We start from the raw sequence: 26,185 nt of genomic DNA on the forward strand, positions 1-26,185 counted from the left end.
AAGTCTGCTTCTCCCTCTCCCACTCCCCCTGCTTGTGTTCCCTCTCTCGCTCTCTCTCTCTCTCTCTCTCTCTCTGTCAAATAAATAAATAAATAATTTTTTTAAAAAAAAGAACAACTTATTGAATGCCTACTATGTGCCAGGCACTGGTAAAGATTATATGATTATGATAGCAACTGATTCTTAAAGAGCGCTTACTATGCACGCATTGTTTTTATATTCTATTCATTTAATCCTCACAATAATTCAATGAAATAATACCTTTGTTCTCCCAATCGTATTGATAAAGAAACTTGGGATCTGAGAAATAAAGTAATCTGCCCAAAGTCATAAAGATAATACGTGGCAGAGCCAGGCATCAAACCTAAACAGTGGGTTCTGTGCTCTTAATCACAATGTTGTATTACCTCTTCATATAGTTATAAAAAGGATTAAAAAAATAAGCAAGATACAATACCTTTCATTAAGAAGCTAATGGCTGCTCAAAGTTTTTGTGGCAGCACACAGCTCCTGATCAAAGTCCAAATTCAAGAGTGTGTTATTCAAGAGTGTGAATGATCTGACCCACACCTCTCTTTCCTTATCTCTTATTATATCCACCTACATTCTCTATGTTTTAGTTATATAAGTTTCTACTCCTAAAAATGTCCTAAATTCTCCCACCTCCATACTGTTGCTAGAATGACTCCATCTGGAATCCACTCTTCAAAGCTCTACCAATCCTTAAAAACTCAGCGCAAGAACGTCTCCAAAGGGGGCACCTGTGTGGCTCAGTGGGTTAAGGCCTCTGCATTCGGCTCAGGTCATGATCCCAGGGTTCTGGGATTGAGCCCCGTATCGCATCAGGCTCTCTGCTCAGCAGGGAGCCTGCTTTCCTCCTCTCTCTCTGTCTGCCTGCTTCTCTGCCTACTTGTGATCTCTGTCTATCAAATAAATTTAAAAAAATAAAACTTGGAGACATGATAATTAAAACCAAAATTTATTAAAAAAAACAATGTCTCCAAAGAATAACAATAACAATAGCACCCAACATTTATGTACCATTTAGTGTACCAGGCACTGCCATGTATCAAGTTATTTGATTATTAAAACCACACTTTGGGAATGGTTATAATAATTCTCATCTCAGAGATATAACTTCAAATATTTCCCTAATGTTTCTAATCCAAAGTAATCTTTCTCTTCCTTACACATTTATATCACTCTATTTAAAACTCTATTATAACACTTAGCAGGCCTGCCTTTATACATCAAGTTTTATCTATGTCTGCTCCTTCCACTGAATTAGAGGGTTCTTGAGGGTAGGGATCTTATATATGTGGAAGAGAATGGCTATATATTCACTAAATTGTTTCCCTTTTCCTCCTTAAGTAAATGACATTTCCCAGTGTCTATAACAGCTGGTTAACACCTTAATACCGAGTTCTGGAGAGCGGTATAGGGGCAGAAGTGATCATGTCATTTCTAAGCCTGTTCCATAAAAACCTCAACCCTATCCTCCATACTTTCCTTTTTCATCTGTCAGCAGATGCAGAAGATCCAGTGAAGGAATCTGAGGCCCCATCTTCGGTTTAAAAAACAAAAAACTAAACAAAACAAAAACTCCCCTTCTACCTCTACCCAACACACATTGAACATAAATAAGAAACAAGCTTTTAAGGGGCACTTGCCTGGACTGGTTGGTAGAGCATGTGCCTCTTGATCTTAGGATTATAAATTCGAGCCCCATATTAGGTATAGAGAGATTACTTAAAAACTTAAAAAAAAAAAAAAAAAGACAAGAAAAGAAACCAAGCCCTTAAAAAAAATAAGATTTTATGTTGTTTATTACAGTAGTTAACCCTCCTGGAATAAATATACCATGTAGTTTTGTGTCTCTATATATATCTAAAATACTGCCTTGTTCATAGTTAGGACTTAGTAAATATTTACTGAATTCAATTAAAAGTTAAATTTCCTAATTCCAAGGTGGGATCTTTCCTAAGTCCTACAATTATCCAGTAGTCTCTAAAATGAGGAATGAGTGATATGGTGAGTGCTGTGAAGTATGGAAGCCTGACCATTCACAGATCTTTATCCCTGAGGCAAATAATACATTATATGCTAATAAAAATAATTTAAAAAATAAAAAATAAAATGAGGAATGAGCATGATTTTCTTCCCCACTGAAATATGGGAAGAAAATTAGAACTTTTTAATCTATATTATTTTTATGTAAAAAAGAGAAAATGAGTTTTAGTAATATTTAATATGGTTTAACAGTAGCACTTGGGAGATGTGCTCAAAATGTTTTCCTAAAGGTAAACTATGATAGGCAGAAGATTTCCAAAGAAACCCATGTTCTAACCCCCAAGACCTGTAACTATGTTGTTATATGGTAAAGGAATTAATTAAAGTTGCAGATGGAATTAAGGTTGCTAATCATCTGACTTTAAAATAGGGAGATTAGGGGCACCTGAGTGGCTCAGTGGGTTAAAGCCTCTGCCTTCGGCTCAGGTCATGATCCCAGGGTCCTGGGATGGAGCCCTGCATGGGGCTCTCTGCTCAGCAGGGAGCCTGCTTCCCTTCCTCTCTCCCTGCCTGCCTCTCTGCCTACTTGTGATCTCTGTCTGTCAAATAAATAAATAAAATCTTTAAAAAAATAAAATAGGGAGATTATCCTGGATTATCAAGTGTTACCCCACACTTGTAGTGTCATCACAATGGTCCCCAAAGATAGAAGAGGAAGGCCAAAAAGTTAGTATTAGAGGGACACAATATGAAAAAGAATCAGCTGGTCACTGTTGGCTTTGATTGAATACGAAAGGAGCTACAAGCCAAAGAATGCAAGCCACTAGAAACTGAGAAAAGTAAGGAAACAGATCGTCCCCTAGAGCCCCCAGAAAGGAACACAGCCCTTTCAATACCTTGATTTTAGCCCAATAAGACCCACATCAGACTTCTGACCTACAGAACTATAAGATAATGAATTGTGTTGTCTTAAACCACTAGGTAATTTGTTAGGGCAGCCATAGAAAACTAATGATACATAATAAAAAAATTATGGGTTACTATCTTATGTTATAATGTTTACAGATCTAGGATAGACTTTGGGCTTTGACTCCTAAACAAGCACAAGGAGGGGTGCCTGGGTAGCTCAGTCTGACTCTTGAGCGTCTGACTCTTGATTTCAGCTTAAGTCATGGTCTCAGGATCATTAGATCAAGCTGCTTGTCAGGCTCTGTGCTTAGCACAAGGTCACTGACATTCTCTCTCTCCTTCTCCCTTTGCCCTTCCCCCTACTCTATCCTGTTTTCTCTCTCTAAAATAAATAAACCAAAAAAAGTCTTCTAAAAAGTAAAAAACAGGGGCGCCTCGGTGGCTTAGTGGGTTGGGCCTCTGCCTTTGGCTCAGGTCATGATCTTAGGGTCCTGGGATGGAGCCCCACATCGGGCTCTCTGCTCAGCGGGGAGCCTGCTTCCTCCTCTCTCTCTCTGCCTGCCTCTCTGCCTACTTGTGAACTTTCTCTCTGCCTGCCTCTCTGCCTACTTGTGATCTCTCTCTCTCTCATAAATAAATAAATAAATAAAGCAAGCACAAGGAAAATAACATTATTATGTTCCTTGGTAGCATTTACCTCCACTCAAATATTTATTGAGCTCACAGTTCTGCTGTCAGGGTTAAACATTAAGATTTAAATACTGTCCCTCCTCAAAAGTTTATTACCTAAACAGAAGAGGGAGAGGTGTGACAGCAGTCTAAAACATACCTAGCTGTTCTCACTCTGAAAAGAAAAAAAAAAAAAAACACAAAACACTAACACTACTATTAGTTTTGGACCTGCTCAATACTACATAATATGACCTAGTAAGAGTTCCACAGTCATTATATCAAAGTTGTTCAAAATATTACTACTTGTTGCTAACCTACAATATACCTAGAAACTGTGCCAAGTGTTTTATATATATGACCTGAGATTAAATTACCCTCATTTTATCATCTAGGAAAACAAGGGTCAGAGCATTTAAGTGACTTGACAAAAGTTGGAGAAGTACCAGGATCTGGATCTGTTTGGCTCCAAAACCTATGTTTTGTTCTGTGACAATGGTTATGAAAGAAAAAAGGCCAACAGCTCAATAATAACTTCATTTTGAGGATGTGTGGGTGGTACAGGCAGTTGAGTGAGTGACTGACTCTTGGTGTTGGCTCAGGTCATGATCTCAGGGTCATGGGATGGAGCCCTGTGTGGTGTTCTACCCCTGACATGGAGTTGGCTTGAGACTCTTTCTCCTTCTGTCCCTCCTCCCTGCCTCTCCCCTCTCTCTCTAAAATAAATAAATAAATCTTTAAAAATAACACCTTCATTTTTTATTCATAAAAAATAAACACCTATCTGTAAATCAATGAAAACCTAACTGGTTTGCTTTATAAGCCTTTCTACTGCCTACTTTGAGCAATAAGCAGCATCCATGTTGTAGGAGTTCTTCTGACCTGTACTGGTCTTTCCAGAAAAATGTCCGGCTCCAAAGTTATGGCGAAAACAATCAGGAGGTCTGAAATAAACCTGTGATAGAGTATTAAAATGTGAACGGATTTTTATATTAATATGCTTTCTAAAAGCCCTACATCTGAAGTCTACTTACACTGGTTTACTTTTCTTTAAAAAACTTTAAAAAAAAAAAGTTTTTCCAGAACTTTTGATATATTTTATCTGACTTCCTCCCATAATTGAAGGAAAGGCCCTGCAACATACTCCACCAGATTCCACTAAGCTTTACTATGTGGCACTAAAATGAACTCCTTTGCATTCTACTCCCAAATAAAGCAAAGTTACCATCCCTCTCTTGGACCAGAAAAAAATTACCAATAACCAAAAAGGAGAAGAAAGGGCAATGCCTCGGCTCTCAAGTCCCAAAAGAGCTATGAATCTAGACCCATAAAAAAGCAGTAATATCTTTTAGTAAGGCTTGCGGCACTTTAAATGTGTTTAAAGGTATTACATCATGGAAAACTAGTTGTGTTAGGTCCTTTCTATGAGAACTCAAAGAAAACTCAGCTGAACAGACATTAACCACCAAAGCCTCACATCAGGTGACACCAAACAGAGCTGGTTCGGTCTGGCTTTCTCTTTTCTGTCCACAGTTTTTATACTCCGATTTTAAGATAGCTAAAGGCAAGTAAACATTGCTCACAATCACTAGATCATGTAGATAGCACTACATATAATAACAAGAGGACCAATGAAGTTCATGGTCTAATTTTGTTTTCTTCTACTAAAACAATACAAAAATTTAAAAAGTTAAAAAAAGATCTGCTTGCTTATAAGGATTAAACCAGTTTAATAAATAAAAAAAACACCCTGGATTTCTGAGAGAAAAACAAATATTCTCTATCTTGAATAACAATTGAAAGTAAACTGAGACTGAGAGTTAAAACTTATTTTGTATTTTATTTCACAGAAAGTTTTAAGCCGCATTGCTTAAAACTGCCATGGAAGCAGCAAAATACCAAATCTCTTGGCAAAGGGTGAACTAGTAATACATAAATATGACTTTAAATGTTCCCAAATGTTTTTTAATCTGGGAAGTTCAGAACAGAACTAATATCCACAAATCCAAGTATATAGATTATCTCCCCAGGCACTGAAAATGCTTCTTCCTCTTTCCCAAATTTATCCTTTATTCTAAGATAACTCATAAACTCACACCCAAATAACAAAATATAAACACAAACTTCAATTTATGTGAGCACACTTCTGAAACAACACTCTCACATGACATTTCTTCCTCTTCTCCCAATGTAGAACAAACGTATAGAGGAAAGAGAACAATTCAATCTGAGAAGCATGTGTCAAGAAAATGAGTATGTTCAAGGTTTGTGCTCTCTATAGATAAACAGAACACTTAAAAAAATGTTTTACTAACTGTCACATATAAACTAAGCACCGTGATAGGCAAAGGAGACTCAGTGAGTGCTAGAGAAATAAACATGATAGTCCCTTCCTCAAGGAGTTCACAGACAAATAATCATTACATTTATTAAGCACTCATGATGCATCTAATATTATTCTAAATACTTTACAGGTATTACCTCATTTAATTCTTATGAAAACAGTATGTTATAGGTACTATTATTATCTCCATTTTACAGATAAGTAAACTGAGGAGAGATTAAGTGGCTTGCCCAGTGTCACACAACTTGCAAATGGCAGAGTCAGAACAGGATTCTTAACTCTTAAGCTCTATGCTCTAGAGTGACACTTCAGATGATTATGACTATAGTAATAACAATAATAAAATAATAATAGTTAATCTTTAGTGCCTTGCACTGTGATAAGTCCTTTATCTCATTTAATTTTCCCATCAACCTGGTACAGTAGTACTATTATTACTCTTTACTTCATAGATGAGAAAACTGAGATCATAGAAGTTAGATAATTTGCCAAAGGTCCCCTAACTGCTAAAAGACACAACTATCCTGAAACTCTCCTCTGAATTCCAGACCTATTTACCCAACTGCCAATTTGATAACTCTGATGTCTCTCCCCAAAATCTGTTCCCCATGCAGTCTTCTCCAACATAGTTATTGGCAATTCAATTCTCCCAGGTGTTCAAATACATGCCTAAGAAAGAGTTATCCTTGACGCCCCTTTCCTTGCTAATATCCCATACCCAATCCATTAGGAAATCCCACTGCTTCTACTAAAAAAAATATCCAGAGATATCCAGAATCCCACTATTTCTCTCTACTTTCATTGCTACCACACAGTACAAGCCATCATCAGCTCTCTCTAGATTACTGCAAGTGTCCTAACTTAATTTCCATCAGTTAAACATTTATATAGCTTCAAATAAGTATATAATGAAAAATAACAGTCCCTTGGCCTGCCCATACCACCACTGAATTCTATTCCCCTGAGGGAACTACTCTCAATTCTTTTAGTTGTTTCTTCTATTTACCATCATAGCTCTAGCTATCTACTGATTATACTGCTATTTCTCACCTTCTACTGACTTTCCACTGTGGAGGCTGAGGATTCAGCTCTCTTAAATTATTTCCTTTCTAATATTTATGTAAGACAATCTTGGGTGTCCAAAGCAATCTATAGATTTAGTGGAATTCCTATCAAAATACTCATGGCATTTTTCACAGAACAAGAACAAATAATTCTAAATTTGTATGGAAATAAAAAAGACCCAAATAGCCAAAACAATCTGGAGGTATCACAATTCCTGATTCCAAGTTACTACAAAGCTGTAGTAATCAAAACAGTATGGTACTGGCACAGAAATAGACACATAGACAATGGAACAGAATAGAAAGCCCAGAAATAAATCCACAATTATATGGTTAATTAATCTTTGACAAAGGAGGCAAACATATGCAATAGGAAAAAGAGAGTTTCTTCAACAAGTAGTGTTGGGAAAACCGGATAGCTACATACAGAAGAATGAAACCAGACCACTTTCTTATACCATATGCAAAAATAAACTCAAAATGGATTAAGACCTACAAGTGAGGCCTGAAACTGTAAAATCCTAGAAGAGACCACAGGCAATAATTACTCTGACATTGGCTGTACATTGAACATTTTTCTTTCTTTTTTTTTTTTTTTAAAGATTTTATTTATTTATTTGACAGAGAGAGATCACAAGTAGATGGAGAGGCAGGTAGAGAGAGAGAGAGGGAAGCAAGCTCCCTGCTGAGCAGAGAGCCCGATGCGGGACTCGATCCCAGGACCCTGAGATCATGACCTGAGCTGAAGGCAGCGGCTTAACCCACTGAGCCACCCAGGCGCCCCATTTTTCTTTCTTTTTTAAATTTAAATTCCAGTTAGTTAACATACAGTATACTATAACATTAATTTCAGGTATACAATATAGCAATTCAACACTTCCATACAATACCCAGTGCTCATCACAAGTGCACTCCTTAATCCCCATCACCTATTTCACCCACCCTCCCACCCACCTCCCTTCTGGTAACTATCAGTTTGTTCTCTATAATTAAGAGTCTGTTTCTTGGATTGCCACTCTTTTTTCTCCCCTCTGCTCATCTGCTCTGTTTCTTAAAGTGCACATATGTGTGAAATCATATGGTATTTGTCTTTCTCTGACTGACTTAATTCACTTGGCATAATACTCTCTAGTTCCATCCATGTCATTGCAAATGGCAAGATTTCATTCTTTTTAATGGCTGAATAATATTACTTTGTGTCTATATACCACATCTTCTTTAGAAGGTATAATCCTAAGTAAAATAAGTCAGAGAAAGACAAATACCACACGATTTTACTCATATGTAGAATTTAAGAAACAAACAAATGAACAAAGAAAAAAGGGACAAATCAAAAACTAGACAACAAATTGCTGGTTTCCAGAGGGAAGAAGGGTGGGGGAGATGGGTAAAATAGGTGATGGGAATTAAAGAGTACACTTATCATGATGAGCACTGAGTAATGCATAGAATTGCTAAATCGCTGTATTGTACACCTGAAACTAATGTAACACTGTATATTAATTATACTGGAATTAAAAAAAAAAAAAAGAAAATAGACTACCACAGACAGTTCAGACAGTTCAGTTAAAAAGGATTTAAAAAGAGGGGCACCGGGGTGGCTCAGTGGGTTAAAGCCTCCGCCTTCAGCTCAGGTCATGATCCCAGAGTCCTGGGATCAAGCCCTGTATCGGGCTCTCTGCTCAGTGGGGAGACTGCTTCCCCCTCTCTCTCTGCCTGCCTCTCTGCCTAACTGTGATCTCTTTCTCCAAAAAATAAATAAATAAAATCTTTAAAAAAAAAAAAAGATCTAGAAAGAAATAGGTAGAAAGATGATAGTGGGGTGCCTGAGTGGTTCAGCTCAGGTCATGATCTCAGGGTCATCAGAAGGAGCCCAGAGACGGGCTCTATACTCTGTGTGTGTGTGTGTGTGTCTGTTGGGAGGGCGTGTCTCCTTGTCCCTCTCCCTCCCCCTGTACCCCTACCCCTTTACTATCTCTCTTTGCCCCTCCCCACACATGTGCTCTGCTCTTGCCCATGCTCTCTTTCTCAATCTCTTAAATAGATTTTTTTAAATCTTAAAGAAAAAAAAGATGATAGCAAGTCCCAGGGTGACTGCTGGGCAAGAGTCTAGAGAATAAGCAGTCCAAACTAGAGCAGAAGGATCAAGAGCTCCAGGAGAGATGTTAGGGGAAGGATATTTGAAGAAAGAATTTTTACATTTCCAGATGTGTTTGGCAGAGTGGAAATTCACATTAGAAGAATTTTACAATTCTGTCTGAAGCTTTGGGAAGAATTAGTGGTAGGCATGCAGTAACTAAGCAAATGAAAAATTAGGCAAAACACACAAAAAAATGCAAGAAATAAAAAATAATTATAATACATTATTTGGCCTAGCAGTGAGTATAACCAGTCATAATAATGTAAATGCCAAGTCTTGATTTCTTTCTCCTGAATATTATTTATACCTAAGACTGGTTTTTTTTAAGTTTTTAATTTTAATTTTGGTATAGTTAACATACAGTGTAACCTTAGTTGCAGGCGTACATCTACTTGATGATTTGAAAGAGGGTAAGGGAAAGATATTAAGGATGATTTCTAGAATTTTAGCCTAAGTAATAACAGCAGTAATGGCAATTCCATTTGCTGAGATGGGAGAGGCCTAGAGAGGAAAAAAGGTCAGGTAGCAAAATAATCAACAGTGACCCCATACTAGGTGCTCAATAAATGGTAGCCATTGCTTATATTAAAAGTCATCTTCTCTTATGTCTCGATTTTATCTCAATAAAAAATATTTTTAAAAAATCATCTCACTGGGGTTGTACTACTTCACTACCCACAGACAATGACATAAATATTATTGAAGTTTATTCCATATTTTAGTTTACAAAATTCTCCTAATTATATGAAATTAGAACTTATACAGAGTTCTAAGTAGTTAGACCTTCTACCTTGACAGAGAGAAGAGGAAAAAATGTTAAGACCTCTTTACCAACATGCTTGTGTTATAAAATTTACTTTGAGAGCTACAGTGAGACTCTTCCATCTAGTTACTCACTATAATTACCAGGATAAAATCAGAAAGATCCATTTTAATCCAGCATTTTCAAATGTGTCCCATTTATTCCAGACCACGTGTGTGTGTATGTGTGTATGCACGGCCATCTGAGATAATATATACATACCCGAGATAATATATTTTTTAAACCTGATCTTTTATAAATTATTCAACATTAATTCACTGTGGATTTCTAACCACTGATCTGGTCCACTCCCCTAGTTTAACGAAGGAAAAAAAACAAAGCCCAGAGGTCAAGTTACTTGTCCAAGAGAACACGATTAGGAAATCATAGAGTTGTGTTAACTGCATATGAGGAATAGTGGAAGACAGGGCTAGAAGAACAGATCCAGACCATAACTGTCAGTCTAAAGGATTTTCGACTCCATTCTAAGATAAAAGGTTTATAGGAAATAAGCTCATAATTAGAGCTGTGTATCAGAAGAGAGGAAAGGGGGACACAAAAAGAGAGGGAAAATAGTTTACTCCAGGCAAAATTCAAGAGGGCTGAACCAACAAATGTATATAAGGAAAGAACAGATGCAAAAGTCTTCAAAGCTTTAGAATCAAGCGCTTATCTTCTGATTAAAAGCAAAGAATAAAAGGAATAAGCAGGGGCGCGTGGGTGGCTCAGTCACTTAAACTGATGCCTTTGGCTCAGGTGATGATCACAGGGGCCTGGGATCGAGCCCTGCATGGAGCCCTGCACTGGGTTCCCTGCTCTGCAGGGATCCAGCTTCTGCTCCCTGCAATGCACCACCTACCCCCCATCTCAAATAAATAAATAAACAAAATCTTTAAGAGACAGGAAAAGGAATAACTAAAGATGGCCTTGGGATTTTCAAAATGGTAATTGGAAAGATAGCTATCTTAATAACTGAGACTGGGAAAACACCCTGCCATATTCTCATAGCTGACACTAGTTTGTTTCCTAGATGTACAGTTTATTTCCCAAGGAGACTGGGAGACAACAGGGTTCTACTTCCCTTGTATTCACCATGACATTGCAGCACAGGCCTGGACTGAGTAGTTCCAAGTAAGTATTTGGTGAACTGAAAGCATATTCACCATTTTAACAAAATTGTAACCACATTGTCACAAATGGCTATTAAAGGGGAGCTAAAACAATTCTGAATAAAAATTAGTAGACAGGAAAATAAATTCAGAATGTGGCCTAAGAAAAAGTAAGGATTAGAATATGAAGACAGAATCAAAAATTTTAAATTTAAATTTCTCATGACATGAAGAATAACAAAGAGATAGGAGAATGAATCTTGGTACAGGTCCTCAGAAAGACCACTGGGGAGTGGAAATGAGAAGGTCACGGAATTAGATTACAAATCTTGAGCATAAGACTTCTGGCATAAACAACCTTATTCACAAGAGGCCCAAACGATCAGTCCATACAGTCAACAAAGTGCTTTATTGTTCCTTGTTTTAACTGATAACTTAGAGCAACTGATGATAAGAGAACCAATCTTAACCGTATCTGTATATTAAAAAATATATATAGAAGCACCTGGGTGGCTCAGATTGTTAAGCATCTGCCTTCAGGTCAGGTCAGGATCTCCAGGTCCTGGGATTGAGCCCCATGTCATTGGGCTCCTAGCTCAGTGGGGGTCTGCTTCTCCCTCTCTCTCTGCCTCCACCCCTGCTTATCTGTGCTCTCTAATGAATAAATTAAAAACCTTAAAAATTTTAAATAAAAAATTAAGGGGTGCCTGAGTGGTTCAGTGGGTTAAGCCTCTGCCTTTGGCTCAGGTCATGATCTCACGGTTCCGGGATCATGTCCCACATTGGGCTCTCTGCTCAGCGGGGAGCCTACTTCCCCCTCTCTCTCTCTGCCTGCCTCTCTACCTACTAGTGATTTCTCTGTCATATAAATAAATAGAATCTTTAAAAAAGAAATTTAAAATATATATATATATTTATATACACACACACACATATATACACAAACAAAATATACACACCTACTGCCTCTATGACTTACCAGGCCCATTCTTTTCCTTCCAACTAGAAATCTTAGGAGGGAGAAAGATAAAAGGAAAGAGAGGAAGTGAGGTTGGGGGTCAAGAAAACGAGAAATACAACTGCAGAAGTTTGGCTCACTAACTCCTGCTGGGCACAAAATAGCTGTGCCAGCAGAGGACCAAAGCTTGCCCAGAGGATTAGATGCCCACCATCTGGCAGGTCACGCAGATAGCCATCTTTCCCATGAAAACTTTCCAAATCACCAGTGTAGTGATTTTTGACCTGTTCCTTGTTTTCAAGCAGGAGACCTTTTCTTCAAAATTCTTATACAGAAGTTTAACATAAAACAGAGAAAAAGAAAGAAAGAAAAAAAGAAAAAAAAAACCCAAAACAGAAAAAGTAGAGCTTCTCTGGCTGGGTGAAGCCAAGTGGGGAACCAGAAACCTACTCTGCTCAGCAATATCCCTCCCCACAGGGGTCAGCCTCTAAGGAAACACGTCTGTGAAAAACCTAGGGTTCTGAGAGAAGGGTTTTTTCCCCATTTAAAATCTACAAATCGGGACGTCTGGGTGGCTCAGTTGGTTAAGCAGCTGCCTTCGGCTCAGGTCATGATCCCAGCGTCCTGGGATCGAGTCCCACATCGGGCTCCTTGCTCAGCGGGGACTGCTTCTCCCTCTGCCTCTGCCTGCCATTCTGTCTGCCTGTGCTCGCTCTCTCCCCCTCTCTCTCTCTGATAAATAAATAAAATCTTTTAAAAAATAAAAAAAAATAAAAAATAAAATAAAAAAAAATAAAATCTACAAATCTCGCGGGGGGCGCCAGGGTGGCTCAGTGGGTGAAAGCCTCTGCCTTTCGCTCAGGTCATGATCCTAGGGTCCTGGGATCAAGTCCCGTAACCGGCTCTCTGCTCAGCACGGAGCCTGCTTCCCCCTCTCTCTCTGCCTGCCTCTGTCTACTTGTGATCTGTCTCTCTGTCAGATAAATAAATAAAATCTTTAAAAATAAAATAAAATAGGGGCGCCTGGGTGGCTCAGTGGGTTAAAGCCTCTGCCTTCGGCTCGGGTCATGATTCCAGGGTCCTGGGATCGAGCCCCGCATCGGGCTCTCTGCTCGGCGGGAGCCTGCTTCCCCCTCTTTCTCTCTGCCTGCCTCTCTGCCTCCTTGTGATCTCTGCCTGTCAAATAAATAAATAAAATCTTTAAAAAAATAAAATAAAATAAGAGGCGCCTGGGTGGCTCAGTTGTTGGGCATCTGCTTTCCGCTCAGGTCATGGTCCCAGGACCTTGGGATCGAGCCCCACATCGGGCTCCCTGCTCCGTGGGAAACCTGTTTCTCCCTCTCCTACTCCCCTGCTTGTATTCTGTCTCTCACTGTCTCTCTCTCTCTGTGAAATAAGTAAACAAAATCTTTGAAAAATAATAATAATAAATAAAAAATAAAAATAAAATAAAATAAAATCTAAGAATCTCAATTTGAGGGAAAACCTTGGTCCATATTTCTGCCTCAGCTTCTGTACCTATAAAGGAGAGCTTGTAAGTGTCACAGCTTGAAAGTAGACTAAGGGGCGCCTGGGTGGCTCAGTGGGTTTAAAGCCTCTGCTTTCGGCTCAGGTCATAATCCAGAGTCCTGGGATCAAGCCCCACTTCAGGCTCTCCTTGGCAGGGAGCCTGCTTCCCCCTCTCTCTGTCCTCTGACTGCCTCTCTGCCTACCTGTGATCTCTGTCTGTCAAATAAATAAATAAAATTAAAAAAAAAAAAAAAGAAAGCAGACCAAAAGCCTAACAAATAGTAACAAAAAATTTAAATTATAAAAACAAAGCATTAATAGTAAATTTCTAAGACAACTAGAAAAGCATTTAGAATGGAACATAGTCATGATTAGTTTCATATTTAAGGTCTCCTAAGGAAGTATAATAAATGTTTTCACTCCTAAGGAAGTATAATAAATAAATAGTTAGCACGCCCCAGAATAATGAAAGCCAAGAAGACTGCTCCTTCTAGGCCACTGGTAGGATAATTTCCTTTTGTTGTGTTCAAAATAAACAATAAAAGTAAAGACACAAAGACATGAAAAATATGAACAATTAGAAGCTTTTAAAATTAATTTTATTTAAATTCAATTTAATTAACATATATTATATTATTAGTTAATTAACATATACTATATTATTAATTTCAGAGGTAGAATTTAGAAGCTTCTTTTAAAAAAGTAATCTGGGGCACCTGGATGGCTCAGTGGGTTAGGCCTCTGCCAAACCTCATGACTCAGGTCATGGTCCCAGGGTCCTGGGATTGAGCCCTGCTTCGGGCTCTCTGCTTGGCCAAGAGCCTGCTTCCCCGTCTCTCTGTCTCTGCCTGCCTCTCTTGCCTACTTGTGATCTCTGTAAAATAAATAAATAAAATCTTTAAAAAAAAAAAAAGGTAATCTACTTCCAGGCTTTTAACCACAGAATATTTGAGACAGATGGCTTATGCAGAACAGAGTCATCATTGCAGTGCAAATCCACCATAGTTAACAATAATTATAGTAATTTTCATGCAGTATGTACTTTCTGTGGATTACAACAGATCCACTGGCTTTTATGCAGTATCTCATATGCTGGCTTATTGCTGAGATCAAGACAGAGTTAACACTATCTTTTACATATCAGAAAACTTAGCTGAAAGCAAAGAAAAATACTGTTCAAAGTTAAAAGGGAGGGGTGTGTCATTCCTGAGCAGTGAAAACAAAAAGAGACAGACTAAGAAAGTAGATCAAAAGGACATCAGAATAGGAATGGTATCACTGGTCTCATCACACCACGTTTCTAGGCTGGACATACATATTAAGCAAAACAAGCGCAAAGATCTAGATGGACTCTAGCCCAGTATTTTCCAGCACAGTAGCCAGTAGCTTCACGTGACCATTTAATCAAATTAAAAAATCCAGTTCCTAGGGGCACCTGGGTGGCTCAGTGGGTTAAGCCGCTGCCTTCAGCTCAGGTCATGATCCCAGGGTCCAGGGATTTAGCCCCACATCGGGCTTTCTGCTCTGCAGGTAGCCTGCTTCCTCCTCTCTCTCTGCCTGCCTCTCTGCCTACTTGTGATCTCTGTCAGATAAATAAAGAAAAAATCTTAAAAAAAAAAAAATTCAGTTCCTTGTTCCCACTAGCCCCATTTCAATGCTCATTAGCCATGTGTGGCTACTGGACAGCACCAATAAAGAGCATTCCCATTACTGCAGAAAGTTCTATTCAACAGCATTACTCAAGCAGAAAATCTTTGAATGTATTGAAACAGAAGCACTCAACAAATGTTTGGTAAATGAATGAATGACAACAGATAGGTTTCCATGGGCCATTAAAAAAATGAACAAAACAGGGTGCCTGGGTGGCTCAGTTGGTTAAGCGTTTGCCTTTGGCTTGGGTCATGATCCCCAGGGTCCCTGGATCGAGTCTCACTCAATCTTGCTCCCCACTCAGTGGAGAGTCTGCTTCTTTCTCTGGCCCTCCCCCATCTCATTCTCTCTCTCTCTCTCTTTCACTCGCTCTCTCTCAAATAAAGATCTTTAAAAAACCAAAAAACTAGCCAGAGAAAAAGAAACTAATAATAGTAGCTAACATTTACTGCACAGTTAACAAAAGCCGGATACTATATGTGTATTATATGTACTAATTTAATTAACCTTAAATAACAACTCTTTGATGTGTTTACTGTCATTACTCTCATTTTATAGATGGGAAAATGAAAACTCAGCCAAATTAAGTAACTTTCCCAAGATCCAGGATTTGAATCCAGGCAGCTTGATCTAGAATCTAGAGCCTTGGGTTGTTTTTTTTTTTGTTTTATTTTTAAGATTTTATTTATTTATTTATTTGAGAGATAGAGAGAGAAAGAGTACGCATGCATGAGGCTAAGCAGAGGGAAAGGGAAAAGTAGATTCCCTGCTGAGTGCAGAACTGCAGAGCCACACTCTGGACTCCAGGGCTCAGTCCCACCAGGACCCTGAAATCATGACCTAAGCTGAAGTCAGACACTTAACCAACTGAGCCACAAAGGTGCCCCTAGAACCTTCACTTTTAACCATGATACTATACCATTTTAATTCTATTATACAACGGCTGTATTTAAAATTTTTGCCGTGATAGAGTAAAATTTATTTGAAGTCATTCTTCTCATGTATTCACTAGTCAAGTTCACAGTAAAGAGAATATGAAAAATAGTGAAATAAAAAAGACTGTCAAGAAATATACTAAATGTTTATGACAGTTTGATCCCTTTGCACCGAGATAAAGGGTAATTTTATTTTTCTTGTTTTGCTAACTCTATTTTCTCTAAATGTTCCATAGTGAAGATGTATCATTGCTATAAAAATAACAAAAATATTAAAAATATTATTTTTAAGCAAGATAAAAATACAATCAGCTTAAAAATTCCTAAGCAGAATATCGAATCAAGACTCAACCATCTCACCCTCAAACATCACAGAGGCCCCCTAACTGATCTCTTAGCCACAAGCCTACCCAACATTAAACCCTTCTGGATTTGCCATCAGTTACCCTCTACCACCCTAGTCCCTGCTCAGAATCCATTTACACAGAGCATAAAATATACTCTTTTGGCTTTATGAAAGCCATTCCTGCATAACCGCATTAGGTTTCCACCTTTATTTACCAATATTATGCTGTCGATCTCAGTTCTTCTAGGAGAAACATGGTAGAAAGAGCCCAGGCCTCAAAGTCACAGATCTTGGCCAACATATAATCTCTTAGCCTCAGTTCCTTCAATGGTCATTAGATGTGAAGATTAAATCTTTTTTTTTTTTTAAGATTTTATTTATTTATTTGACAGAGAGAGAGAGAGCACAAGTAGGCAGAGTGGCAGGCAGAGGGAGATGGGGGAGCAGGCTCTCCACCAAGCAAGGAGGCCGATGCAGGACTCCATCCCAACCCTGGGATCATGACCCGAGCTGAAGGCAGCCATTTAACTGACTGAGCCACCCAAGCATCTCAATATTAAATCTTTTTTATTGTATTTTATTTATTCATTTGAGAGAGAGAGCAAGAGCAGGGGGAGGGGCAGAGGGAAAGGAACAAGCAGACTCTCTGCTGAGCAGGAAGCCCTGTGCAACAGCTTGATCCCAGAACCCTGGGATCATGAACTGAGCCACACAGGAACCCCAAGATTAAATCTTTAAATAGGTAAAGATCCAGCATACAAGCCTTCAATAAATGGTGTTTTTCTCATTATTGTTATTATTAGGCAAATGGGTTTTTATTCACTGATTCCTCAAAAAGCTTTGCACTTTTACCTCTGTGCTTAATTACTATTTTGCTTCTTCAGAATTCCTTTCCTCTCTCCTAAAATCCTACTAAAATTCAAGTTACAGAGCACCTGGGTGGCTCAGTTGGTTAAATATTGCTTTCAGCTCAGGTCATGATCTCAGGATCCTGGGATAAAGCCCCACATGGGGCTCCCTGATCAATGCAGAGTCTGCTTCTCTCTCTCCCTTAGCCCCTCCCCCTGCTTCTACTCTCTCTCTCTCAAATAAATAAATAAACAAAATCTTAAAAAAATAAAATAAAATTCAAGTTCTAGTTCTAGTCGACCTCCTCCAAAAAAGCTTCCCTGACTCTGCCAAGCTAATGTAATCTCTTACTCCTTTGAACTTCTATAGCTCGTAGAGTTTATTCTACCCAAGTGGAGAGGTCCTAACTGATTTTATTAGTTCTCTTTTCATGTAAGTAAGTCCAAGATCCCCCATTAGAATGAAAACTCCTTCCTACTAGCAGACATTCCATTTTATATATGTCTTTATACCTTTCTAGTATCTGACAAATCAACAGATTTATTTATATTAAATGCTCAAAAAATGTGCTAATCTGATTTATGCACTGGGAAGAAAGTCATAATAAAAATACTGGCTGAGGGGCACCTGGGTGGCTCAGTAGGTTAAAGCCTCTGCCTTCGGCTGGGGTCATGATCCCATGGTCCTGAGATCGAGCCCCGCGTCGGGTTCTCTGCTCAGCGGGGAGCCTGCTTCCTCCTCTCTCTCTGCCTGCCTCTCTGCCTCCTTGTGATTTCTGTCTGTCAAATAAATAAATAAATCTTTAAAAAAAAAAATACTGGCTGAAGGGGCGCCTGGGTGGCTCAGTGGGTTAAGCCGCTGCCTTCGGCTCAGGTCATGATCTCAGGGTCCTGGGATTCTGGGATAGAGATCCATATCGGGTTCTCTGCTCAGCAGGGAGCCTGCTTCCTCCTCTCTCTCTCTCTGCCTGCCTCTATGCCTACTTGTGATCTCTATCTGTCAAATAAATAAATAAATAATCTTAAAAAAAAAATACTGGCTGAACATTTTTGTAGTATACTAGGAAGGCAACAATTCTCTATTAAGGTAGAAAGTTTCACGTAAGCAGTATAATCTAATTCTATAATGTACTATCACTGACCAAATATGTAAGTCTTACTTACATTTTTTTTTAAATTTTATTTATTTACCTGATAGACAGAGATCAAAGCAGGCAGAGAGGCAGGCAGAGAGGTGAGGAGGAGAAACAGGCTCCCTGCTAAGCAGGAAGCCCAATGCGGAGCTCGATCCCAGGACCCTGAGATCATGACCTGAGCCGAAGGCAGAGGCTTTAACCCACTGAGCCACCCAGGCACCCCTTACTTACAATACTTAACAGCACTTTTAGATTTTTATTTATTTACTCATTTATTTATTTTTAAAAGACTTTTTTTTTTTTTTTTTTAAACAGAGAGACAGCAAGAGAGGGAACACAGGCACAGGCAGGGAGAGTGGGAGAGGAAGAACAGGCTTCTCACTGGGCAGGGAGCTTGATCCCAGGACCTTAGGATCATGACCTGAGCGGAAGCCCAGGCACCCCAGCACTTTTAACTTTTTAAAGTGTCTTATACATAAACCCTACTTAAATATATATTGACTCAAACTGTTGTATTTGGTTTCATTTGGAAATACACTCTCCTCACTAAAAAAAAAAAAAAAAAAAAAAAAAACCAAGATAATTCAAGTGAGAAAAGTTCAGATACTGATTACTAGAAAATGATGATTATATAACCATATTATATATATAAAACAAATTAGACTCTAAAAAGGTAAACTAGGGACACCTGGGTGACTCAGTAGGTTAAGTGTAGGTTAGGTAGGTTAAGTGTCTGATTTCGGCTCATGATCTCAGGGTCGCAGGATCAAGCCCTGTGTCTGGCTCCCTGCTCAGCATGGAGTCTACTTGTCCCCTTCCCTGCCTCATGCACATGCTCGAGTGCTCGCTCTCTCTCTCACATATGCATACATGTGTGCTTTCTTTCAGAAAAATGAATAAAACCTTAAATAAATAAATAGGCAAACTATGTCTTCTCAAGTAAGTGCTAAAAGTTAAGGATAGATAGCCTGGAGGGATACCTTTATTTTCATTTCACTGATTTAGTTACTATTCTTCATAAAATGATTTAAAAAATTAAATAACCGGGGCGCCTGGGTGGCTGGGTGGGTTAAAGCCTCTGCCTTCGGTTCAGGTCAGGATCCCAGGGTCCTGGGATCGAGCCCCGCATCGGGCTCTCCGCTCAGCGGAGAGCCTGCTTCCTCCTCTCTCTCTCTCTGCCTGCCTCTCTGCCTACTTGTGACCTCTGTCTGTCAAATAAATAAATAAAATCTTACAAAAAAAAATATTAAAAAAAAAAACTTTAAATAACCATGTAAAGACTAAAATCTTTTCTCTTTGATAAATTACTAATAGAGCAGTAAAAAACTTCTTTTTTTAATTTAATTGCATGTGTGTGTGTGTGTGTGTTCCAAAATTCATTGTTTATGCACCACACCCAGCGCTCCATGCAATACGTGCCCTCCTTAATACCCACCACCAGGCTCACCCAACTCCTCCCCACCCCCCAAAACCCTCAGGTTGAACTTCTAATGAGCTGCTACTAAGAGTAAAACAATTTGAGAGACAGAAGGAAGCTGCTTTATTAAATGCAGCTAATTACCAGAAAATTAATTCTTAACATGCAGAAAAAGACCTGTAACACACTAAATCCCAGCAAGATTGGTGCATCCCTCTTTTTAGCTGTTAATGCTATTCTAACAGGCATCCAATAATGTTTAAGCTTTCTCACTGATCCCCAGAAGGAAGGAAAAGCCATTACCTAAGGATGTTGGGATGGGAAAGTCTATTCATGAGCTGAACTTCTTTCAGCATGTTTGCCCGGTTACTGCTCAGTGTGTTCATCTTAAGAGCCATCACTTGGCCAGAAGCTCGGTGACGCACCTAGAAAATAAAATAGAACAAGAAAAGAGGTTCAAGGAGAGCAGTTAAATATGAGGTCAAAGTCTCCACATGTAAACATGCCAAGATGTTTTAGATAAAATAGACATTATTAGGGATGTTTTTCTATAAACTGATCACATTAGGGTCTCACTTCCATTAATGAAGATGGATTTATTCTATCCAAGACCTGTTTCACATTAAGCCAGCCAGAAAAACTTTGTTAATTACACCTCAAGAAATGACATCTTTTCTTCTAATACCTTAGGGAAAAAATGGGGGAAATTTATTAGGCTGGTGCTGTATGGTCAGTATCGCTTAGTCTTAGGACACTAACAATCCTATTTGTGGAATTTTAAGTGTGCACAGAAAAGATACACGCACAAGCCTTGTATAATACTTAAGGGATTATAAAATTATCTTTATAGAATAATAAAGCCACATCCTCAAAATTTCCCCCATATAAATACATATATGTATATACATATATATGAAAAGAAGCATTAAATATTAAATATAGAAGTCAGTGAAATTTTTAGAGCTAATATTATTGTAAGCCAAGCCAAATTACCTTATAATCATTTAAACATACTCAAGTGAGACATAAAAATGGGCCACACCATTCAAACTATTAGCCACATGGAAGAAAGTCTACTTCTAAAACATTTACCCTCTATAGAAGTCAGTCTATTTTACATGTAAAAATATTGTTTTATAATTTCAATGCATACTCCACAGGTTTCAAAAACTGTAATACTTTACTACTTGCAAGAAAATTAACTTTTCACCCTCTAAATGCCTCAGTAGTAGTAAAATGAGACTACCTGAGAAAATATTTTGTCTGACACAAAAGAAGATCAACTATTTACTGAAATGTGTTTTTCCTACCAAGAAATTATGAATAAAGCAGTAGAAAAATTACTAAGTAATAAGGACCTCATTGCTTTCTGGCTTTAAAAAAATCATTTCAGAGGTGCCTGGGTGGCTCAATCAGTTAGGCATCTGCCTTCTGCTCGGGTCATGATCCCAGAGTCCTGGGATAGAGTCCCCCCATCGGGCTCCCTTGCTCGGCAGGGAGTCTGCTTCTCCCTCTGGCTCTTCCTGCTACTCCCGTTCTCATGCTCGCTCTTTCTCTCTCTCTCTCTCTCTGACAAATAAATAAATAAAATCTAAAAAAAAAGATTTTATTTATGTGTCAGAGAGATCAAGATTGAGAGAGAGAGCATGAGATGGGAGAGGGTCAGAGGGAGAAGCAGACCCCTCACTGAGCAGGGAGCCTGATGCAGACTCAATCCCAGGACTCAATTCAGGATCAGTACCTCAGCCAAAGACAGTCGCTCAAGCGACTGAGCCACCCAGGCACCCAAATAAAATCTTTTTTTTTTTTTAATCATTTTTAGGGGTGCCTGGGTGGCTCAGCCATTTAAGCATCCAACTCTTGATTTCAGTTCAGGTTATGATCTCAGAGTCATGAGATCGAGCCCCACTTGGATTCTCAGATTCTTTCTCTCCTTTTCCTGCCCCTCCCCCAAACTCCTCTCCCTTTCTTAAAAAAAATTAATTTTTTAAAACTAAAAAAAAAAAAAAAAATCAGATATTGTAAAACAGAGACTTGCTATGCAAAAATGTCATCAACCTATGGACTTTGAGTATTCTTTCAGCATGTTAAAATTTACCAAGTATAAGTTTCAAGAGAAAATATGACAATCTACTTAACTCTTCAATCTCAAGAAATCCCTTCAAAGGACAATAGCCTTAGAAGATTACCATATCTATTAATACAGTACAGACACCACATTTTATCTTAGAATTCAAAGGAACAATGTTTCAAAGTGACCAGACAGAAGGAAAAGAAGGAAGCAAAACACTCAGAGCCACAGGAACTCTGGTCAGAAAAACAGAGGCAGAACATTGGCTGTCTCTCCCCTCTTCTAGATCGCTTAGTGAGATTTGGAACCCATCTCTCTTCCTAGTGCATCAATGATTCTGTTGTCATGTACCTCGTGACTGAAGAAAGAGAAGTGGCTTTCCTTTTCAGATCCTGCATGGATAAGTTAAAAGAGACATTTATACACAAAGAACACACTGACAGTATTTTTCCAACTCTATTTACAGAAGATATCTGTGTTTTAATAAGGTCTTTCTCTTCTGAAAGTTACTTTTCTCCTTTTTTCATCATCTGAAAACTATCACTTAGAGATTTTAACAAAATACTTTGATATTAAAACAATGTGAATTTTGGGGCACCTGGGTGGCTCAGTGGATTAAGCCTCTGCCTTCCGCTCAGGTCATGATCTCAGGGTCCTGGGATCAAGCCCTGAATCAGGCTCTCTGCTTAGCAGAGAGCCTGCTTCCCCCTCTGCCTGCCTCTCTGCCTACTTGTGATCTCTATCAAATAAATAAATAAAATCTTTTTTTTTTAATGTGAATTTCAGGGATGAACAATCTTATATTTCAAACCAATCAGGAAAAAACCCTACTTTCTTAAACAAATGGACATGATAAACATGTTCATAATCATTGTATTCTGTCTTTCACCTGCATAGAATAGTTTCTTCTAGTCCCTCAAATTCTACTTATCTTTCAAGACCACATTCAAAATTACCTCCTCTCTGAAACCTTCCTTGATTCTCTCTGGGAGCTGTTTGTGGTTTCCTTCTTTATACTACTTCAGAAAAACATCTGTAACACCAGTATACCACTCATTACATGGTTCTGTCTATAAATATCTCCCCACTAGGCTATGATGCATCTTAAGATCAGGATTTATACTGTTCCATCTTTATCTTGCAGTGCTGGGAGGGCCTGGCATACCATTAAGGGCACAGTGAAAACAATGGCAACATCAGTTAAATTAAACTTCTAACATACTTTCTAAGGGCCAGTGAATCATTTATTTATGAGCCTAGGTGGCTCAGTCAGGCCTCTGACTCTTGATTTCAGCTCAGGTCATGATCTGATGGGTCATGAGTCCCATCTGATGGGACTGAGTCCCACATCAGGCTCCACACTCAGTGCAGTCTTCTTGTCCTTTCCCTCCCCCTGGATGGCCCCCCAAATAAATAAATAAGTAAAATCATAAAGAAAAAGAAAAGAAAGGTTAAGATGGTGCTTGCTAGGGAGAAAAGTGGGTGGGATTGGTGAAATAGATAAAGGGATTAAGAGGTACAAACTTCTAGTTATAAAATATTAAGCCAAAGGCATCAAAACTAGAGCATGGGGGAACGCCTCAGTGACTCAGTTAAGTGTCTGCCTTCATCTCAGGTCATGATTCCAGGGTCCTGGGATGGAGCCCCACATCGGGCTCCCTGCTCAGTGGGAAGTCTGCTTCTCCCTCTGCTTCTCCCTTGCTCCCTCTGCTGCTCCCCCATTTGTTCTCTCTCTCAATCTCTCTGTGAAATAAATAAATAAATAAATAAATAAATAAAATCTTTTTTTTTAAAACCATAGCATAGGGAATATAGCCAATAATATTGTAATAACTTCATATGGTGACAGATAGGAACTATACTTAATTGTGGTAAGCATTTCATAATGTATAGAGAATTGTCAAATCACTATGTTGTACACCTAAAACTAATATGTCAACTATACCTTAACCAAAAATTTAAAATAAAAACATTAATATAAAGATGAACACCAAAAAAACAAAAACAAAAATAAAGATGAAGTCCTCAGGACACCTGGGTGTCTCAGTCATGTAAGCATCTGTCTTCAACTCGGGTCAGGATCCTGGGGTCCTGGGTTCAAATTCCCCATCAGGCTCCATGCTCACCAGGGAGCCTGCTTCTCCTTCTGTCTGCTGCTCACCCTGCTTGTGCTCTCGCTCTCTCTCCTAACCAATAAAATATTTTTTAAAAAAATTAAGAGGGGCGTCTGGGTGGCTCAGTGCGTTAAAGCCTCCACCTTCATGACCCCTCAGGTCATGATCCCAGGGTCCTGGGTTTGAGCCCTGCATCAGGCTCTCTGCTCGGCAGGGAGCCTGCTTCCCTTCCTCTCTCTCTATGTGCCTCTCTGCCTACTTGTGATCTCTGTCTGTCTGTTGGATAAATAAAATCTTTAAAAACAAAAAATTAAGACCTCAAATAATTAATAATAGAACTGCCACATGATCTAGAAATTTTACTTCTGGATACATACCCAAAACAACTAAAAGCAGGGTCTCAAAAAAATATTTGTACACCCATGTTTATAACAGCATTATTCACAATAGCCAAAGGGTATAAGCAACTCAAGTGTCCACTGACAGATGAATGGATAAACAAAATGTGGTATACACATACAATGGAATTTATTATTCAGCCATAAAAATAAAGGAAATTCTGACACATGCTGTAATATGGATGAATCTTGAAGACACTATGGTAAGTGAAATAAGCCAGTTACAAAAAGAGAAATACTGGGGTGCCTGGGTGGCTCAGTGGGTTAAGCCTCTGCCTTCAGCTCAGGTTGTAATCATGAAGTCCTGGGATCGAGCCCCACGTTGGGCTCTCTGCTCAGCAGGGAGTCTGCTTCCCCCTCTCTCTGCCTGCCTACTTGTGATCTCTCTCTCGCTCTCTGTGTGTCAAAAAAATAAATAAAATCTTTGAAAAAAAAAAAAAGAGGGGGGGGGGTGCCTGCATGGCTCAGTAGGTTAGGCCTCTGCCTTTGGCTCAGGTTGTAATCTCAGGGTCCTGGGATCGAGCCCCACATCAGGCTCTCTGCTCGGTAGGGAACCTGCCAGAGGCTTGGGGAGGGGAGATATCTGGAGTTGTTTACTGGGTATAGAGTTTCAGCTTTGCCAAGTTCTGGAGACTGGTAGCACAACAATGTGAACTGAACTGCACACTTGAATATTGTTAAGATGGCAAATCTTATATGTATTTTACCACAATTATAAATACATGAAGGGAAGGAGGGAAGAAAAAAAGAAAAAGAAAGAAAGGGAGAACAAAGATAAGAGAAAATTAGTATTTCTCCTTGACTTTTAAACTCATCCGATGTTACTACAGGAGCTCCAAATCTGCTTTCTAAAGAACATAGCAGAGTAGTAAAGTGCTTGAGCTCTGGAGAAGAACAGACTGAATCCAAGTCTTTAACATTTAACTAATTAGAATGACTTCTCTTTGAAGTCTTCTGTTGTAAAGTCAAGACAATAATAATTTCAAAGAACTGCTATGGAGGATAAAACAGTGTCATGTTAGATTAATGAGATAATATATATAAACTACTTAAAACAGTGCTTGGCACATAATAAATATTCAATACAGAGCTATTGTTTTAATAAAAATAACTATATGCTCATAAGAATTTAACATCACAGGTAAATTTGACATAACACAGAAAATGCATATAATTTTAAGTGAAACTAATGATACTCAAATCTGTATAATGCTCCCAAGATTACTTATTTATTACAAAGGGGAAATTTTACCTTTACAATGACCTTAACCAAGAGGTCAGTCACATTTAGCATTACCCAAAGTGAAACACCTGGAATTATCTATCAATCTTCTGATGTAATATACTTGCTAAAATGTTTAATTCATATCTAATCATAAAAAAACCATTAGAGGGGCGCCTGGGTGGCTCAGTGGGTTAAGCCTCTGCCTTCAGCTCAGGTCATGATCTCAGGGTCCTGGGATCGAACCCCACATCGGGCTCTTTGCTCAGCAAGGAGCCTGCTTGCCCCTCTCTCTCTCTGCCTGCCTCTCTGCCTACTTGTGCTCTCTCTCTCTCTCTCTCTGTCACATAAATAAATAAATAAAATCTTTTTAAAAAAAGGAAAAAAATCTTTTGTCGGAGCACCTAGCTGGCTCAATTGGTAGAGCATACAACACTTGATCTCAGGGTCATGAGTTCAAGCCCTATGTTGGGTGTAGAGCTTACTTTAAAAAAACAAAAAACAAAGAAACAAAAAAAAAGTTTGTTGGCAAAT

At 38.7% G+C, this 26,185-nt stretch overlaps 1 protein-coding gene across 3 annotated transcripts in view; it reads right to left on the minus strand.

Moving 5' to 3' along the window:
- TESK2 (testis associated actin remodelling kinase 2) overlaps positions 1 to 26,185 on the minus strand; it is a 132,873-nt gene that overhangs the window by 52,039 nt on the left and 54,649 nt on the right. For all 3 annotated transcript variants that reach the window (XM_004740448.3, XM_004740449.3, XM_045064431.1), the window contains one exon: positions 20,150 to 20,271. In XM_004740448.3, coding sequence (XP_004740505.1) covers positions 20,150 to 20,271 — 122 coding nt within the window. The remainder of the gene's footprint in view (positions 1 to 20,149; positions 20,272 to 26,185) is intronic.

Source organism: Mustela putorius, unplaced genomic scaffold (genome assembly GCF_011764305.1).
Source record: "Mustela putorius furo isolate JIRA1106 unplaced genomic scaffold, ASM1176430v1.1 tig00003853_pilon_pilon_pilon, whole genome shotgun sequence".
Lineage (NCBI taxonomy): Eukaryota > Metazoa > Chordata > Mammalia > Carnivora > Mustelidae > Mustela > Mustela putorius.